Here is a 20,949-nt window from a genome sequence, read left to right as displayed (position 1 = left end):
TGGGCACAGAGGAAATGATTAACAGCTGTTACCCCAGAGACTGCAGGATAGCTGTATGACTGACATAATTATCAGACTAATATGAATGATAAAAAAGGGGTACAAACAGTGAGACGAAAAAACTAAATTCAAATGATTTCTGAGCCAGACATCTGGGTGCACTAGCACAGACAGCAAGACAGCACAGGCAAATGTTGGTGACACAGGCAAAAAGCATCGGGTTCATCCCTTGTCATGACATATCCACTCTAAACAGTGTTGCAGTACCAGGAATGATAACCTGCTTGAAAAGGTAGTGACACAAATGGATACAGAAGAGAGAAAGGGAATGGGATTTTTTTTTTACAATGCCACAAGTATTAAAAAGGCAAAACTTTCTTCTTATAGTTATTATGATTCTTCCAATGCTTTGAAGTAAATATAAAGTAGTAAATTAAAAAATTGTACAATCTAGAAAAAAAACACTACAATAGTCAACCATGTCTAATATTCATCAAATAAATAAATGAGGTATTTTTTCAATTTGCTGCATTTCATCATATTATGAAGCTAAAGGTTAGCAGGTATTGGCCATTACACGAGATATAGTTTAAATTGTATGTGAATTTAAGTTAATAAAAGTTTTAGTACTTTGAATTTAATATTGTCATTATTGCCTTGATATATGAAGAATTAAATACCCACTAAAAGAACTTTCATACTTTCCCAATTTAAGGATAAAACATTTTCAGTCATCCACTTTTGTCATTGAAAATTGAGATTGAGAAACTTCTGTAATTTTATGAATACTGAAAAGGAAAAGGGCACTGCTGAGTTGAGTTTACCGTGTTGCCTGTGTCATGGAAATCCTCCCCACAATACACTGGGTTAATGCAACAGTGATGTAATCTGTGTGACCTCTTAATGTCAAATTAGATTCATTCTTTGCAAACTATGTGCTTTAACTGTGAGAATTTTTGGGATTTACTTTGGCTCCGAACTTAGACTTGATTTCTGGGTTGACATTTCTAAATTTGTTGTTCCTCTTTTTGGTCTCTGGTTTTGACCATTTGTTTTGTTTTCTGACCTTGTCTATTATCCTGGGGCCTCATGTATAAATGGTGCGTACGCACAAAAATTGCACCCGTTTCCACACTGACTTTGAGATGTATAAAAACTAAACTTGCAGTAAAACCACACACAATCTCACGCCAGCCTTACCCTGTGCATATGCAAGTTTCCGCTCGGTTTTGCTATCTGACGGCACCCAGTGTCAAAGCAGTGCTACTGTTCCTGTGTGGTTTCTCATTCTTTTTTAGATTCACATCCCTTTATCAAACACACTGAAATTAACTGCTTATTGTTTATAAATTTAAAGCATCTGATTGTAATCAACCTGTAATAATATAATGGTCCACAGAATGGCCAAACTATTCCAAATACCATTGCTGCTTTAGCATTGTTACTCTCAGTGCACCACTCAGAGTATTTTAACCCACTGTATCTGAGTCTCGAATCACAGCTGTACAGCAACTGATCTGTAAGCTCTGCAGCAGGCTGTGTTGACAGCGCAGAGGATTATCGAGATATAGCATCTAGAACACACTGCCTCTGCCATGTGCACAGTCTATTCGAACTTCTCCCATTCGGCAAACGCTTCAGAGCCTTTATTGCACAAACCTCGAGTTTCAGAAACTGTTTCAACCCAAGAGCTATAAACGCACTCAATCAGTCCATCAAGTGTTCCTGGTAGAACTGTTTGTACTTAGAATTACAATTACCTCATTGTAAACTTGAACTACAGTTGTAATATTGCACAACCTGAGCCACTTTATGAACCAGTACCACTATCTGCACTATACGTAGTGTACATGTATATTGTACTTATGCTTGCATATTGCATTCTGTTCATTGATTTTTTTTATCATATTATTGTTATTATTAGCATTATTGTTGTTATTTTAAGTTTATGGAGATTTGCATATTGAATCTCACTGTATCAAACAATAATAATAAAGGAATTCAACTGAATTCAATAGAAGAGAGCGAATATTTGCAGATGATGACATCTGGCTTCTAAGTCGATTTAGACTTTAGCTATCTTCTTGGAGCTCTTAATATCATTTTTATGATGAAATGCCTTAAAGTATGTATATTACATTATACAGATACATTTTTAACTTCATTTAAATAATTTATACTGTTAATAATTAAACGTGTGGGTACGGTGGCTCGGAGGCAGCAGTGATCTGATGCTCCGTTCAGGGATTGGTCCTGCCTCGCGCTGTATGCTTGCCGAGACTGGTGCAACCCTGGATGGACAGATGGATGTAATAATTAAACATGTATTATAAAGATTTTTTAATGTTCCTTAAAAGTTTTGAATAATTGGTGTTCTAAGCTTACTGCTGGTTTGACATTCCTGAGCTTATTATGGCGATTGGTTACGTGGAGAAAGAAAAGGAAGGACAGAAATTAGGGATTGGTACATTTGACAGACACAGTACTGCTGCAATAAATTATTTCATCGAGGGTCACATGCATCTCAGCAAGCATCTTGTGGGAGGCAGGAACAATTCCTGGACAGGGCACCAGCTCATTGCTACCACTGTGCCGCCGTGCCCCCCATGTTTAATACATGCTTTAATGTATTTCATCATGAAAATGATATCAAGTATACATCTTAGTATTCTAAAATGTTCTGAGAGCTGTAATATCATGAATATAATGTATAAGTGAAGATCAGTACCATAAGAGAAAGCTTGTTTAAGAAGTACGTAGTGATTCGCACACATAGAACACATAGAATACGAAGCATTTAATGTGCTACTTTAGTTACGATGGGATCTGAGAAACTCCAGTAAATTTAACTTAGATTTTAAGATGAAGTTTACAACGTTCTACTTTAATGTCAAAATAAACTACCAATCTGTCGTCAGTTTATAACTTTCAAGAATATTTGGGACTAAAATCCATACTTTCCTATCCTAGTTGTAGTTCTTAACAGACTATGAAATTGCCAAAGCATCAGCACAATGAAAGTAATTAACAATGGTCCAAAAAGGTTCAGTTTTTTTCACAGTTATGGCATACATTAGGTGAAGAATTTTTTATAATTTAAAAAATGATGTGTTCTTGGTCTTAAACTGGGGAAATTTAACCAAGGAACACTGATTTGAAAAAGCATATAATTTATTCTTTAAAAGTAGCAATAATTTCATTTTAAATGCTAATATCACAACATACTTAAATCTAACATACTTTATTATCATGAAATTAAGTAGAACCCTTCATAACTAGAAAACTCTACAAAAGTAGTGATAGACAGAATACTGTGTTATTTATTATTGATACCTGCTCTAGGTGCCTAGTATTTAGGGTGCAGACACTTGTAGGAATGTTATCCTTCTGACATTTGTAGGACACAATTATTATCAGCCACTCAACATGTTCCACCAGAAACATACTGCAGATGTTAACCTACATTTTTATAAAGAATGAGTTAGTGTCAGGAATGGCTTGGGCTCTGCTGCTAGCATTTAACTTACAGTATGTCTAGAGTAGTCAGGGGTTCAGCTATTACCACTTTTTTTGCTTTATGGAATAGGCTGGAAATGTGCCTTTAACCCTTTTTTCTATTTTTTGTTGTTTTGGGTTTTCTAGGCATGATCATCTGCCTGTTTTTGTCGACTTTTAAATTAAAGGAGATTTAGAATTTAAATAAATTTCCCTTCCATTTTTTGTTATTCCTTTGTTCCAATGAACTCATTCCCATCTGCATTCTATAAATGGCACATGGTGCCCACCAAACTGATGGGCCATAGCCGTCCTTAATTTTTTATTTGGGAAGCTTAAGACAAGAGGTACAGCTACAGGAATGTGTTGTGACCCTTAAAATATACATTATGATATTTGAAAGATTTTCTCAGCATTGGAGAAACGGCCTAATTACTTTGAATGAGAAAAAAAACATAATTTATTCTAATAGTTAAAAATGTCAGCATTAAATACTTACTCCTGGCACTGCCAACTCCTTTATTTTGTCAGCCTCAGAATCACTGATGAAACTGTGATACAGTACGACATAAGGCTCCAAACTGAAGATCTCTCTCTTCATGGGTTTAAATAAGAGCATTTGATTTTTACCTGTGTAAAAATCACAATACAGTCTAGGATCCTTGTAGTGTGTGGGCTGAAATAAAAAGAAATATCCTATGAATATTAAAATATTAGTTTATAAAAATTCCATCATTTTTCAGGACCAGAATGACGCCAATGATTTATTGGAAAATGTATCCAACAGAATTCATTTTTTGAAATAATCCACAGCAATGTGTTTTTAACTGATGTATATAGACACACGGATTAATAATTTATTTTAAGAAATAAGTGTGAAGGGAGATTCAGTGTAATGTAGCACAATCATAAGCTGCAGTTTGTGAATGGCATAGATGAGATAAAGAAAAAAGGGGATAGAAAAATCACAGAAATTACAGTATGTATTTTTTAGTGTAAAGTATTGAAAATCCTAACACATCCCTGGGTGTGTTATGTTTTGTCTTACAAATTACTTCAATAGTGAACAATAAAAACTTCCTCACACACAAAACACAAGGAACAAGTCTAAATAATTATGGCAGTAAACTCACTGCCTTTATCTTCACTGATTCAACAACCATTTTCCAGGTTTACCATGGTTATCGAGTTGCCCTCATATCTGTTTCTCCTACTGTCCACAATCCTGGTCACTTTTTGGGGTGAAACCCATACTTTTTATGTTATCCAACAGCACCTCCTACTAAATCCTGTTCAACCTCCTTCTGTGCCTTAAAGCATCCACCTATATAGAGATGCACATCCTCACCCAGTCATCTTCTGCCAATCATTCAACAAGCACAAAGTACCTAAGTGTATTTTTTCTCAGAATAAGTATGTCACCTCCACACCAAGTCTCTTAACTCAGCATTTATCTTACCCTCATACTATGCCTCACACAGCTTTCATAAGTATTTCCTTTCAATACCAGTGAGGCATGTTTTGATTTCAGAATGGGGATCCTGGAAATTCTTCCATGCACCTCTCACCCTAAGTATCACTGTTGTACCAGGTCCTTCAGCTACACTCAACATGTCACCTAAGCAGCAGAACTTCACTATTTTCTCCAAAGAAACTCTATTGCTTATCTCTAAATTTATACTTATATTATCAGAATTCTACATCTCCTTGTACAATTTCCACAAACAAATATTGCACTTAATGCCTCCAAACTACCCTTCACTCCACTTCATCTTCTATGTACCCACCTCTAAGAACCTGTGAATTTGAGCGAGTTTCTCCAAATACCTCTACTGCATATACTGGACTGGTATTCACCCACTTCCTCTACATCTCCTGCCTCTTCACTTCCATCCAACACCCTGGCCTTCCCTCTGTTTACTTTTCTGCCTTCAAACTAGCTTTCCATTTTAGTATATACTCCTTTAGTTCTGTTTTACTTTTTGCAATCAATACAAGAGCATCAGTGTACAAGTCTCCCAAGAGGGATCCCAATGGTCCCCTGGAGCTACCCCAACACAAAATTTTGGATATTACCATCTGCTGCTTACAGTAGGCCACCATTCACGCTTTGTCATACATTAACAACACCACAGGCATTAACTACCTGAACCTTTTTCAATGCCCACCTTACTACCTCTCATTGGACATTATCAAACACTTTCTTCAGATCTACAAAAGCATGATAGTCTCTTTCCTTCTGCATGATGTTTTTCCTGCATTTGCAAGAACAACATACCTGTTGTTCCCATTACGCCTAGTACTATACCCATCAGTGTTTTACATCATCCTCGTTCAAAAATTTTCAGCTTGGTTCCTCTGTTTCCTCACAATGAATATCACTATCCTGTTTGTGATGGTAAACTAAAAGTAACTAAAATTCAAAATTGTAATACTAACAGTTTATATATATATGTGTGCATTTTGTTTTACATTAAAAGTTCACTTTATTTCTTAATTTAGCTTATTACCTGGGATCCCAGTGTTTGGCACAACCATTCATATTTTGTTCTAGTTTGGAGGTATGTTGAGTTTGGTCTTTGTAAAATAACATTTGGGCTTGTTGCTGCTGAAGATGCTAGAAGCCTCTGATACTTCTTTATGTTTCTGGATACTCTTTTATTGGAAGGATCTAAAAAGATAATATTAAAATATTTTTCACAATATGTTTGACTTTAAATTATCGCTCAGGTTTCTTGACAAGGCAACAATTACTCCAATTAAATTTTAGGTTCAGAAAACATAAGACTAATGACTGCTCATTTATGGGTGTTCATGCAGGAAACACATAACACCTCTCAACTAGTAGATGAATCCACTTGTGTGTGATGACATGACTTTCCCTTGGAATGTGAAAACAACAGAGGTAGCAGCAGCCTTATTTTAAAGTAAACATAAAGTAAATAAAACTCTAAAATTCACAAAAGAATATTACAATTTTAAATAATTTAAATTGTATAACTATTTGTGATTATCTCTTACATATATTTATTTTCTGGTTCGTCCTGCTTCCACTTCAAAACCGGTCCCGCCCACACGCAGCCGAAATAGCATTTCTCGATTCCCATTCGTCCTCTTCCATGTCATGCACTATACTGGCCTGCTGCGTGTAATACATCCAACAAGTACTCGAGGTGCTGCCACAACGGTAAAGTAGATTTACCACCATTGCGGGAGCCACCTGTGTCTTTACAACAGCTTCTTACACAGCAAACATCAGAAGCTAAAAATTATCGTGAACACATTTGAGAATACAACTTTTCTAGCGTTTGCTTCCATGGGTGCATACGTAACTCAACCTCCTGGCCACGGATCATACTGTTTTAAAATACACGAGCAAATTTATCACCAAATCTCTCCACTATACGCTAACACTTCTACCTCTCCAGGATATGGACAGTTGTATGTTTTTGACACAGCGCAAACTACTGAAGTATGCTTACAAAATAAAGCAAACTCTGCATGCAGCGATAATTTACTTCTCCAGCTAGATTCCATGCTCAGAACCATCAATACCTTCGCTAAATCATACAAACACATGCATGAAATCGCTCAGTCCAATCCAACAGCATCTGTACGAATGGTTTTCAAGGAAAACCTTGGGCAGGATTTACGACGATACAATGCCCCGACATTGCAGCGATTTTCATCAGAGAAGATGGCGAAACGCCTGCCGAAAGGGACATTTGCATCTATCCCATAGGCAATTCCTGTAAACAGATTTCCACGCTCAATATGAATTGCGATCCTATGGTTTACCCACTTTTATTCCCTTACGGAGACATTGGCTGGCACAAAAATTTACAACATGTTGCCGATAAAAGAAGTGCCAAGCGAATAAGGCTTACACAAAGCCAATTTTACGTGTACAGATTAGCAATGAGGAATACATTTAGTATTTTGCACTCCTGCGGCAAACTATTCCAACAGTACGTCATAGATGTGTTAAAACAGAGGGCGCGCGTCTCAACTATCTCAGATTACATCAGCAAGATCTGCGTGTGGAACTATCAGACGCACTGCAAGCAAACGCTGAAAATAACAACGTACGTGTAGACAAAATGATCATATTACCGTCCACATTTCCAGGAAGTCCAAGATACATGCAACAAAACTATCAGGATGCCATGGCCATAGTACATAAATTTGGAAAGCCCGATTTATTTATCACTTTCACATGTAATTCTGCTTGGCCAGAAATTCTACATGCACATTGCGTCTTTCAAGAAGTATTTATTTCTTCTTGATTTCTGAATTCCTTTCTCACCATTTTCCGTTCCTATTTTTACACCGCCGTATGCTACGGCGGGCGTCAGCTAGTAAGCATTAAACTGAGAGATACAGTATGTAAAACACTACCTATTGGTATGTCTAATTTACACATTTGATTCATTACAGGTGACAAAAAATGGTTTACATTTTTCACAGTTTGACACTGATGATAATATGATTGGTTTACTACAATTTCTTTAGTTTCAATTTCCTTTCCTTAATAGATCAGGGTTAGCTGGGTAAAGACAACTTGGGCTTATACAATAGTTTCCATAAATAACAAGTCAGAAAATGGTATAACATTCAGATGAGTTTGAGGACTGTGCAGACACTGCAGACCTCAATGGACTGAGTTCAGTAGGTCGGTTCTAGAACCTTCTCAATTAGTTTCAGGGTGGTGGGGCTCAAGACTATCTCAACAGAATTGGGAAAAAAGCTGAAAACAGGTCTGGACAGGACTCTAGTCCATCACTGGGACCACTTTCACTTGCATACATACACACACACCCGCTCACACACACACCATATTCCCACAGATGGGCAATTTGCAGTTGGGAATTAAAAAAAACAACAACAAACAAACTGTTGTAAATTAATTATTAGGACTGACTATTATGGAAACTGGGTGAATGTTGTACTCTTATGGTAAATTACAGGGTGATCAGATTTTCATAGCACCAAACTGGAACACTTGTATAGCATGTATGCTCACACATAAATGTGATTCTAATTTGTTTAATGCCTGCTTTAACTCATCATCATCAGATCATGTCACAGGAAAAAAAACCTGTCAGAAACAAATACATACTGTAGGATTCTTTGTAGTGTGATGTGGAAACAAATAAATGGCAATACTCTGTTTTTGTCTGCTTCTTGATCGTCCTTGCGATACTATTCAAATTTAACACAAATTCATAATTAAGCTTTTCCAGTCAGAGTTTTGACTGTGCTATTATGCATATATTATACTGTAAGGGGGGTTTATGGGAGTTTTCATATGTGTAGATCTAAATATATTGTGTGGATGTTTGTTTCGGTGAGGCAATGTTTTATTGCATTGGCAATATAGGGCATTTTGACATTCTTTTGATATTTATTGTTATGCATAGTCTGAAATCGGGACTGTTCCTGTCACCGCATATTTGGTTACTGCAGTAAACTACACTGATTGTGAAATAGTGAATCATTATAATCTGCAGTTAATGGAGCTATGAGGGTAATTAAGTGTAGGGTAAATACTAACTAAATGTTTATCTGCTCTGTGTACAGCATGCACAGCAGCTTAAACAGGATACGTCATTCATACCTAGATAACCTTTTGTTTTCAATGCTTACATTTTATAATTTTAAGGTTAAGTAGGTCTCTTAACTTATTTTTACAACTTAAACCATTAGGATTTATGAAATGCTGATGCACTGGTTCTCTTCTGCATGTGGTCAAGCACAGTGACATCAATGGTGGTGGCCTTCCATGGCTTTAGCTCCTGATCTCAAGAATCCAGCAAGTAATCTTCGAGAGCCCAGTCCCCTCCTTACTCCTGTTATGTGTGTGGACAACTTGCATGATAGTTCACATAGTAACCCCCCCCCCCCTTCTAGTTCTTCAATATGCACAAAACTAAACATGGGAAACCAAGCACAAACCTCCACCGTGCCCGCTCTTTATATGCGCAGAATTCCGCAGGGGGTGGCCCTCCCAGCCCCCACGCTTCAACTAAAACTAGCACTACCCCTGGCCATGCTGTTGCAAACTCTTCATAAAGAAAAAACAACTTGGTGATGCAGTGGTTTCCGCATGTGCCCAGATAGGGCTTGTCAACAAAGAATTGCTATTCCATGCAGGCAACAGCAGCTGGTGTCGGCAACTTCCTGCTCGTCCATGCAGTCTCCTGGTGTTCCATTAAATTATACTGAAGATCTGTTTGCCATCAATAGTGGTGCAAAAGAGGATCAAATTCAAAATTCAAAATATACAAGTTGGTGATACCGCTGTCAAGGTAAAATTGAAACAGTTATTTGTAGCTGAAGTTGCATAGAATGTTTGTCTGTTGTAAGATAGGTGAGTTTGTAAATTTGCCCACTACAGTAATCCCTCCTCCATCGCGGGGGTTGCGTTCCAGAGCCACCCGCGAAATAAGAAAATCCGCGAAGTAGAAACCATATGTTTATATGGTTATTTTTATATTGTCATGCTTGGGTCACAGATTTGCGCAGAAACACAGGAGGTTGTAGAGAGACAGGAACGTTATTCAAACACTGCAAACAAACATTTGTCTCTTTTTCAAAAGTTTAAACTGTGCTCCATGACAAGACAGAGATGACAGTTCTGTCTCACAATTACAAGAATGCAAACATATCTTCCTCTTCAAAGGAGTGCGCGTCAGGAGCAGAGACCGTCAGAAAGACAGAGGAAAGCAAACAAATCAATAGGGCTGTTTGGCTTTTAAGTATGCGAAGCACCGCCGGTACAAAGCTGTTGAAGGCGGCAGCTCACACCCCTTCTGTCAGGAGCAGGGAGAGAGAGAGAGAGAGACAGAGAAAAACAAACAGTCAAAAATCAATACGTGTCCTTCGAGCTTTTAAGTATGCGAAGCACCGTGCAGCATGTCGCTTCAGGAAGCAGCTGCACAGAAGATAGCAACGTGAAGATAATCTTTCAGCATTTTTAGACGAGCGTCCGTATCGTCTAGGTGTGCGAACAGCCCCCCTGCTCACACACCCTACGTCAGGATCAGAGAAAGTCAGCGCAAGAGAGAGAGAGAGAAAAGTAAGTTGGGTAGCTTCTCAGCCATCTGCCAATAGCGTCCCTTGTATGAAATCAACTGGGCAAACCAACTGAGGAAGCATGTACCAGAAATTAAAAGACCCATTGTCCTCAGAAATCCGCGAACCAGCAAAAAATCCGCGATATATATTTAAATATGCTTACATATAAAATCCGCGATAGAGTGAAGCTGCGAAAGGCGAAGCGCGATATAGCGAGGGATCACTGTACTTTTCAATGGAAGAATTGAAGATTCTCAAATTTTAAAAATGTGTACATCTGTGTAAATCTGTTCAAGATATCTCAAAGAAAATGTAATTGTCTTAACGAATTCCTTTAAAGAATAAGTGTACCACATTTCAACAAAATCGGCCTGCGTCTGGGTCTGGGACAGACAGACAGACAGTCATGGCTGTCACACTTAGTGCTCTATGCATTATATGTAAACACATCTAAAAAAGTAGTTTATCACTCAAATATGAATATCATTCCTTTAAAGAAGCAATTTGTGTTTTTGATCATGGCTATTCTGTTATGCAGCATGAAGAAGTGACAAATTAAAATGTAAAATTTTCTTTCCTTCAGAAAGCAAAGAACCACATACAAAAACTTACCATGGGCTAGAAGCTCCTGAGACAGATTCATAGCTTTTGAAATATTTCCCATCTGAAAAATGAAAACAGATTTTGATTCACTGAATGCATGAATAATCTATTTTACACTTCTTAGGTCAGTTCTCAGATTTGGGCTTTTTTGACTGTTCCATCAACATGTATGAGATTACATTTTTATATATTCATCTTAAACAGGTAACTTAAAAAGGAATGTACAGTGGGAATGTAAATATTTCACACATTAATGTTGCTGAATATATAAATAATTAAGTTTAGGTAATAAATTATAAACAACAGTAAATCCTAAAAAATAATGAGGTTAGAAATTTCATGTTTTTTTTACTTTAACACTGTTGCACATAACCTACAAACTAGGTATTATAGTTCAGAAGCTGAGAGAAATAATCTGGTTGTATTTTATGCATTTTATTTGTATGTTTGTTAAGACAAATGTACTAGGCATTTTACACTACATAGAAGCATGGACTTATGACCATGTTTGCAATTAAGGCCTGATTATGTTCAATTATAATTTAAGCACCTCTCAGATTCAGCTATAGTTAGATGCTATTCTGACAATTTCCAGATGTATTCCTCAAAAATAAGGTTTTCTGGAACTTTGCTTTATCACCTTAGTTTTTGGTTCAGTTTATTAGCAAGTATATTTATTTGCTTTTAGTGTTGCCATTCACTGCTGTTATGATGCATATGAGTGGTCATTTACTGCTTTTATGGTGTATTTGATGTGACGTTGTGTGTGGCTGCACAATAGAAAGAACAAGATTACCTTCTTATTGTGTTCATAAGAATTACTTATGAATGCTTTGAAACCATTAGTGTTTTTTTTTATCTAGCATTTCCTCTCATCGATCTTGATGTCTCATTATGCAAGACGTACAGCCTTTTGTGGCTCCCCTCTCTACTTGTCCTTCTAAATGCTAAAATGCCTTTTTTAGGTTATTTATTGACCATACATTGTGCAGAAAATTACACCATTATGATAAAAAATAAACCAACAGGTGTCTTCAGCAAAAATGATCAGAAGGAGAGATGTTGTGCAAGTCTCATCAACTGACCCCTGGGGTTCACCCCCTAAAAGCGTCAAAATTACTCTTTTTCACAAAACTTTAAAAAACAGGGATCAGTAATTTAGACATGTGGAGTGTCATGTGCTATTTGAAGGTTGCTGATCATGAATATGATATTTTTGATATTTGCTTTTTTTACCAGAGATCCCAACCCGTTCCACTCCAAGAAGGTTACAAATGACAAATTCCAAACATAAGCATGTGGAGTATTTTTTTAAACTATTTTAAAGTAGTATTTGTACCTCGTGAAGTAAATCATTACATTTCTTATGAACACCCTAAATAATGGTGGCTTACGCTAATTCACTCTTTTTTGTACATGAAAATAAAAACAGTAGTTTAAATAATATGGCTATGTCTCTGGCATGTAAAATATAGAAGACTGGTAGTTCACTCCCAACCACTTGCTCAGTGTCAACCTGGGGCAAATAGTTTGACCTGCCAGTGATGCAGGTGTAGACATCAGTGAACATTGTACTGTCATCTCTAATTCATTTCATTCATTAAAACTTAAACAAAATGAGTACATGTAAACCGATGCTCACAAATGCAATATTATTTAACAAAATACAGTAATCCTTATGTCAAAAGCTAAATAATATGACTAAATTGTTCTTTGTAAAGAAACCATCTAAGACCAAATATAATTTAAAGCTTTACATGATTTTACTTTTGGTATAATTTAATAATATTGATGCTTTAAAATTATAATACGATGATGAAATCAGTAATTAATAAAAAAGTTCTTTATTAAAATTTCTAGACCCATCTGTCTATATTCAAATACAGTATTCTTACCCAGTCCAAAATCACAGGAAGCCAACTGCTCCTTTTAATTTGTTTGGTTTTGATTTTTGGATGTCTTATTTTTTTTTTTTGTTTACATTTTAATTTTTGTGCGTATATTTAGGTTTTTTTGCATTTTAATTGTTTGTTTGTGTTTTGGTCATCTGGATCACCATAACATAAGACGCTTATACATGAAAACATTTTCCCTTAGGCCTTTATATATTATGGAATTGGAGTCAATCTCACTGATTTTTTTGTCTGTAATTGCCAATCTATTTCATTGTTAATGATCTTTTTATTTCCATTAGCTATAGATGATGCCTATGCTTTCTGTAATTTTGCCTTAGAAAGCAGGTACTTTGAAAGAGTGAATAGTGTCTTATATATAGAGTAAATTCTTTTAAGACCTTAAAATATGAAAAAGCTAAGTAGTCCAGAACAGATTCCAGACTACCCTCATCTTCCGTGTTCCATGTACCAGGTGCCTCACGAAAAAGTTGAGCAGCTTCCTCTAGCCACAGGATGGCATGGTAATAGTCCTCCATTTCATAAGCAACCTGCACATAAAAATAACTTGTATATAAATAAAGTTGGATTGGGATCTTTATTAAACTCTGCATTAATGTAAATCTCACGGTTTATTTTAAATTACTATGAAATAAAAATAAATTCCTAAGCAATATGATTATATAAACAACTAATATTTCTAGCCTTTGAGGCAAGAGAAATTAATATTCTGTTCTTTTTTTGTGATTTACAGTTTCTACCATTTTAGGAATTTATAATAATGGATCACAATTATGATTACTCAGAAAATACCTAGTTTTGCTGAATTATTAAATCAATAACTACTGCTGGTGTTGGTAACATGAAATATAAGATCATTTTTAAATTCTTTAATTAATTCCAAATACAGGAATGGCAGGGTAATGGCACAAAACAAAGGAAATGTCCAAAAAGGGTTGAATACAGTGGGGAAAATACTGGCAGTTGGATATCGTTTCTACAAGGCGCTGCTGCTAAATAAAACTTGCCAAATGTCTGCCAGCCCTGTAGTTCCACAAGGTTTGCAAAGGTAGTTACTCCGGGGTAGGGTTGTGTGGTATACCAGTATTGGAAATGAACTGAAAGACCCAAATTTTAGTACCATGATTTCAGAATTTTCAGTACTGGAAGTAAATTTACTTCCTCTCAATACCTCAACCTTTCCCAGTCCCCCATTCCCTCAAAGTTCGTGTGGAAAGATGAATTTTCGAAGACTTCATGAAGAACAGACCCCCCCCCCCCCCCCCCCCCCCCCCGGTATTGCTTAAATGTGATTGGGAATTAATAGGGGAATTTATTGATTTGATACAATCAAAACATCATGGGGGACCACCCACATCCCTTATCTGTTTATTGCTTTCATGACTGCCCACTTCATGCCTTCATGCCATGAACAGGTAAGCGGTGTGTAGTGCAGCATAGTACACCAGAGAGGGGCAAAATTTTGTGGTGCACCAAGGAGTCTGGTGTAAGACAACTGGAGTTTTCAAGTTTGCTTCGGAAGTGTTTTAGTAAAATGCAGAAAGCTAATATCGATAACAAATTTAAAATTTTATGCTACTCTGGGGGAAACAGAAGGATCCAGAACATGTAAAATATCGGGAGGAAGTCCACATAGGACATCACTGGCTCTGGGTGGATACAGGAAGACCAGAAGTCCAATGTGTTGTGGTGGACGGCTGGGGCTCTTGCCTAGCTAGGACGCTTGGAGTATGGAAGGTCCGGGAGAGAGACAATACCTCCCCCGGGACACGAGAGGGCATCCCCTCTGGTTTGCACTGGGGCTGCGGGATTGGAGCTGGGAAGCTCAACCTGGTTGGGGCCTGTGGCCGCCACCAGGGGGCACCTGGAAGATTCCAGAGCCCTGGACTGCAGTACTTCTGCCACACCAGGAAGTGCTGCTGGAAGAGAATCCAGGCACACCTGGAGTGCTTCCGGGTGCCCATGCAGCACTTCCACCACACCAGGGAGTGCTGCAGGAAGATCATCAGGGAGCACCTGCAGCATATCCGGGTGCAACATAAAAGGGGCCTTTTCACTCCATTCGGAAAGCCGGAGTCGGGAGGTGGAGGACAGTTTGTGAGTGGAGCAGTGAAGGCAGCAGAGAAGACAGAAAAAGAAAGATGGGACTAAGCTTATTGTTGCTGATTTGTGCATTGTGTTGTGCTGTAAAAGAAAGAAAAGAAATCAAAAGTGTGTGCTTTTGGGACTTGTGTGCCTTGGTGTCTGTCTGTGTCCAGGCTGATTACCACAGAGTCCAATATGACAGTCAGATGAGATTACTGAATTAGGTATTGGCACAGAGAGGCTTTGCTTATGATTTATTTATATTTGTTCTCTTGTTCACTTTGGAATGAACCAAGGAATTGCCTCTGAAATGATTTAACAACAAAAAACCATATTCACTCTTAAAACTGATAAACTTTAATGATAAAGTAATTTCCTGACACTTTTCTGCAGACTGGTACTGTATATTCCTGTTGTTTTGCTTACATTTAAATCACATCCCTACACATCAGTTTATTGTCTAATTTGTCTATTTGAGATTCTACTAATAACCAGACAAAACTATAGCATTTTAATCTGATCAGTGTTTCTAATTAAATACCCACCTTACCAACATGGTAGCAGTCATCTGCTGAAAGATCAGTGGAGACATTTAGTTTAATGATGTCTACTGCTTCACTAAAGGAAAACCTTTGGAAACGTCCATTGGCCAAACCATTCACACTGAGTGCATACACATCTTGCAGCCTCATTAGTGCCTGGGCAGCTCCTTGTAGATCTTCAAATTTGGGAAGATTGTGGTCTTCTTTTTCATAACTTGCCTTAAAATCTACCATAAGAAAAAGTTGACAGGTAACAGTTTAAAATGTATTTTTAAGTATGAAAACTGGAGGCAGCACAGTAAGTTAAGGCTCTTTTTTGTTTGGAATTCCAGCCCAATAACTATCTTTGTTGAATTTGCATATTCTCTTAGTGAGATTTTCTCTTAAAGTGTAATTTCAACTTTCAGATTCTCCACTGTAGAATTACATGTACTATTTTTAACTTCCTATTCCTAAAACTTGGTTAATATGTTTAAGCTAATTTTGAAGCCATTGGTGTGCTCCACTTTGACTTCTTGAAGTCTGAGCTCTCTTGTTTTATGAGATATTTTAAAAGCTGTTTGAAATCATATCATATATGACACTATGGTTAAATGCTTTTGTTGCCTCCTCATATAATTGTAACATATTGGCAAACTAATATGTTTCTTTTTAATACCCATGTTGACTGTCCACTAATAAACTACACAGTACCTGATATGTATTGTCATTTTTTGTGCTCAAAAATTGCTTCTATTAAGTTTCTTGTTTCTTATGTATTAAATTAAACAGTCTATGGTTACTAGAACCAGAGGCATTAGCATTTTTAATGAAATAAGGCAATGTTTGCTAGCTTAAAGTAATTTGGAATTTTTTAGCTGTTAGGAGTAGTTTCCTCCTGCTGTAGTGCATCAATTTCAAGGTGTGACTTTTAATTTTTAATGAGATCTAAGCACTCAGCACTGTAGAACTCTAGTATTCACTTTAAAGTTAGAACAGATGTGATTACAAAGCCTAACAGACTGTGGTCTATTACTAAGGAAGTCCAGAATCCATTTTCAGGGGGGAGATGCAGATAAACAGATCAGTAAGCCTTGAGATCAGCTTAGATGAATAACAGTATTAAAGGCCAACATAAAACAGATAAACAGCATTCTAACATAGGAATTACTATTATCCATCATCCCGTGTTGGTGAGATAGGAAAACTAGTAAGGATCCAGTGCTGAGGGCAGACAGAATTCCAAATAAAAAAAGATTAACTTCTCACAACACTTTGCAATAATGGGGGTAAGAGCAACAGTGCGACGGTCATTAAGGTCCTTAGAAAAATCATGGTTTGGCACTGGCACAAGGGTAGACTTAAAGCAGGTGGGGACAACTGCCATTTCAGTTCAAGTGTAACCCACCTACCAGTATACTGCAGATCCAACCCAGTGTGGAGAAGAGTAACACTCCATATAAAATGCATGTGTTAGTCCAGAGCATCCTATACTCAAACATAAAAGGTTAGGTGTAAATTAGGAGAAACATTGTCAGTGAGTTAATGTTTGGAGAGTTCTGGTAGAATTGATTAAGAAGAATACCTAACTGTAGAAAGTTAACTAGCCCCCATTATTGACAGATCAATAAAGAGATGCATAAAGAATAGAATAAAGAAAAAAGTAATGCAAAAAAGGATAATGCTGATTTTACCAGATTTCTTGGAAAAAGAAAACTGTTAGTTAATTTCAGAACACCAACTGAAAAAAGCAAAAACGTTTGCTCACATTCCGAAGAAAAATAAATTCCTTCCATCCATCCATCCAGTTCTGAATTTGCTTAAACCAAATTCAGGATCACAAGGACTGAAACCTACCCTTTCAGCAAACCAGGAACCAACCCTTGACAGGTATCAATACATCACTGGGCACACTCACTCACAGACATAAACTTTCTCATATTGGACCAGTTAAGAGTCATTAATCTAATTTAACATTTCTGTCTTTTCCTATGGGACATGCAAACCAGAATATCTCAAGCTGACCCTAGGAGAATATTAACCTTCCTTAACACTAGAATCCCTGAAACCTAAGAAAAAATTTGTAATCCTGGGCCACCTTAAATTCCCTTGCACGTCCTCCTCAGCGTCTTTTGTTTTGCAAATGTGTCAATTAGCACCAGCAGCCTGCTATCCCATCCCCCAACTGACGCAGCTTGTTGTACACAAAGTTCTCCCAGCTCATGTCTCTTTATCTGGGTGTGAGGTGCCTTGAACTGTATAGGGTAAATAATATATCGTTATTTGGAACACTTACATTTCATGTGTATTCCGTGTCAACAATGATCTCTGTAGATGTAAGATGATAGGAAATGTCCATCCATCCATCCATCCATTGTCTCCCGCTTATCCGAGGTCGGGTCGCGGGGGCAGCAGCTTGAGCAGAGATGCCCAGACTTCCCTCTCCCCGGCCACTTCTTCTAGCTCTTCCGGGAGAATCCCAAGGCGTTCCCAGGCCAGTCGAGAGACATAGTCCCTCCAGCGTGTCCTGGGTCTTCCCCGGGGCCTCCTCCCGGTTGGACGTGCCCGGAACACCTCACCAGGGAGGCATCCAGGAGGCATCCTGATCAGATGCCCGAGCCACCTCATCTGACTCCTCTCGATGCGGAGGAGCAGTGGCTCTACTCTGAGCCCCTCCCGGATGACTGAGCTTCTCACCCTATCTTTAAGGGAAAGCACAGACACCCCGCGGAGGAAACTCATTTCAGCCGCTTGTATTCGCGATCTCGTTCTTTCGGTCACTACCCATAGTTCATGACCATAGGTGAGGGTAGGAACATAGATCGACTGGTAAATGAGAGCTTCGCCTTGCGGCTCAGCTCCTTTTTCACCACGACAGACCAATGCAGCGCCCGCATTACTGCGGATGCCGCACCGATCCGCCTGTCGATCTCACGCTCCATTCTTCCCTCACTCGTGAACAAGATCCCGAGATACTTGAACTCCTCCACTTGAAGCAGGATCGCGCTACCAACCCTGAGAGGGCACTCCACCCTTTTCCGGCTGAGGACCATGGTCTCGGATTTGGAGGTGCTGATTCTCATTCCAGCCGCTTCACACTCGGCTGCGAACCGATCCAGAGAGAGCTGAAGATCACGGCCTGATGAAGCAAACAGGACAACATTATCTGCAAAAAGCAGTGACCCAATCCTGAGCCCACTAAACCGGACCCCCTCAACGCCCTGGCTGCGCCTAGAAATTCTGTCCATAAAAGTTATGAACAGAATCGGTGACAAAGGGCAGCCCTGGCGGAGTCCAACTCTCACTGGAAACGGGTTCGACTTACTGCCGGCAATGCGGACCAAGCTCTGGCACCGATCGTACAGGGACCGAACAGCCCTTATCAGGGGAGCCGGTACCCCATACTCTCGGAGTACCCCCCACTGGATTCCCCGAGGGACACGGTCGAATGCCTTTTCCAAGTCCACAAAACACATGTAGACTGGTTGGGCAAACTCCCATGCACCCTCCAGGACCCTGCTAAGGGTATAGAGCTGGTCCACTGTTCCGCGACCAGGACGAAAACCACACTGTTCCTCCTGAATCCGAGGCTCGACTATCCGACGGACCCTCCTCTCCAGGACCCCTGCATAAACTTTTCCAGGGAGGCTGAGGAGTGTGATCCCTCTGTAGTTGGAACACACCCTCCGGTCCCCCTTCTTAAAGAGGGGGACCACCACCCCAGTCTGCCAATCCAGAGGCACTGTCCCTGATGTCCATGCGATGTTGCAGAGGCGTGTCAACCAAGACAGTCCTACAACATCCAGAGCCTTGAGGAACTCCGGGCGTATCTCATCCACCCCCGGGGCCCTGCCACCAAGGAGTTTTTTGACCACCTCGGTGACCTCAGTCCCAGAGATGGGGGAGCCCACCTCTGAGTCCCCAGGCTCTGCTTCCTCATTGGAAGGCATGTTAATGGGATTGAGGAGGTCTTCGAAGTACTCCCCCCACCGACCAACGACGTCCCGAGTCGAGGTCAGCAGCGCACCATCCCCACCATATACAGTGTTGACACTGCACTGCTTCCCTTTCCTGAGACGCCGGATGGTGGACCAGAATCTCCTCGAAGCCGTCCGAAAGTCGTTCTCCATGGCCTCCCCAAACTCCTTCCCATTATTTCATTGATAGGAAATGTGAGGCAAGAAATGTTGAACACATAACTAGAACAGAAACTTTTTTGATGTTCTACTAATAATTGGCTAAATGCTGACATGAAGTGTATAATGTGTGAAGACTGAAGTCCAAATTTCAAATAAACACTTTCACAAAAGACACAGATATAACAAAACAAGTGCACTTTTTTCAAGAATTTAACCAAAGTAAAAGAAATTGGGATAGGATATGACATATTATTATTTACCCTATACAATTCAAGGCACCTCACACCCAGATAAACAGACTTGAACTGAGAGAACTTGGTGTACGATTAAAGCTATGTTGGTGGGGGATGGGATAGCAGGCTGCCTGTTGCTTGACACATATGCAAAACAAAAAAATGCTGACGGAGAGGTGCGAAGGAATTTAAGGTGGCCCGGGATTATGAGTTTTTTCGTAGGCTTCAGGGATTCTAGTGTTAAGACATGTATTTTATATTTGATCATTATATCAGGTCTTTTTTCTATATAGGGTGCAATATTTTGAACAACCAGCAGGAATTTAAAGAGAATTTTAGGTACAAGCAACAGAAAGAATTAAACGAGTATTTGAGGTACAAGCAACAGAAAGGATTACCTTGAATGTTCTCATTGGCTTCTGTGCTGTAAACCACATTTAGCCACTCTGACTGCAGTCTTTTAATCAGTGAGTATGCAACCAGAGGATTTGCCATTGCACTCATTTGACCTTGATAAATTTCACTATGCTGATCTTTCACCTTTTTGAAGAACCTGAAATAAAAAACAGAGCATATTACATGATGTTTGTTGTACACATTTAAGAGAAATGAACATCAAAGGTGCAGCCAAATTCAGCATGAAGGATTTTTTTGACAGATGATTCATCATGCCATTTGACCCTTTCACATCAGTGATTGGTTCTATCACAAAGCATGAAAACTTCAGTGGTTTTACACCAGCAAGACACCAATACACAACTGAGGGGAAAACTGTTTAATACATATTTGTGGTTATGCCACATTACAAACAATTCTAAGAAAAAAAGAACCTGAAAAAAATTTATAAAAGCTGAAAGCGTGTTCAATAGAACACTGCCTAACA

The 20,949-nt window shown here is 38.7% G+C and overlaps 1 protein-coding gene across 1 annotated transcript in view; it reads right to left on the bottom strand.

Annotated features, from left to right (window-relative positions):
* p4ha3 (prolyl 4-hydroxylase, alpha polypeptide III) overlaps positions 1-20,949 on the bottom strand; it is a 78,603-nt gene that overhangs the window by 42,920 nt on the left and 14,734 nt on the right. Inside the window, exons 2-7 of the mRNA XM_028800323.2 lie at positions 20,465-20,619; positions 15,719-15,942; positions 13,469-13,618; positions 11,185-11,236; positions 6,006-6,166; positions 3,995-4,171 (exon numbers count right to left, since the gene is read on the bottom strand). Coding sequence (XP_028656156.1) covers positions 3,995-4,171; positions 6,006-6,166; positions 11,185-11,236; positions 13,469-13,618; positions 15,719-15,942; positions 20,465-20,619 — 919 coding nt within the window. The remainder of the gene's footprint in view (positions 1-3,994; positions 4,172-6,005; positions 6,167-11,184; positions 11,237-13,468; positions 13,619-15,718; positions 15,943-20,464; positions 20,620-20,949) is intronic.

The sequence above is a fragment of the Erpetoichthys calabaricus genome, chromosome 4 (genome assembly GCF_900747795.2).
Source record: "Erpetoichthys calabaricus chromosome 4, fErpCal1.3, whole genome shotgun sequence".
Lineage (NCBI taxonomy): Eukaryota > Metazoa > Chordata > Cladistia > Polypteriformes > Polypteridae > Erpetoichthys > Erpetoichthys calabaricus.
This window is presented reverse-complemented; position numbering and strand designations above follow the sequence as displayed.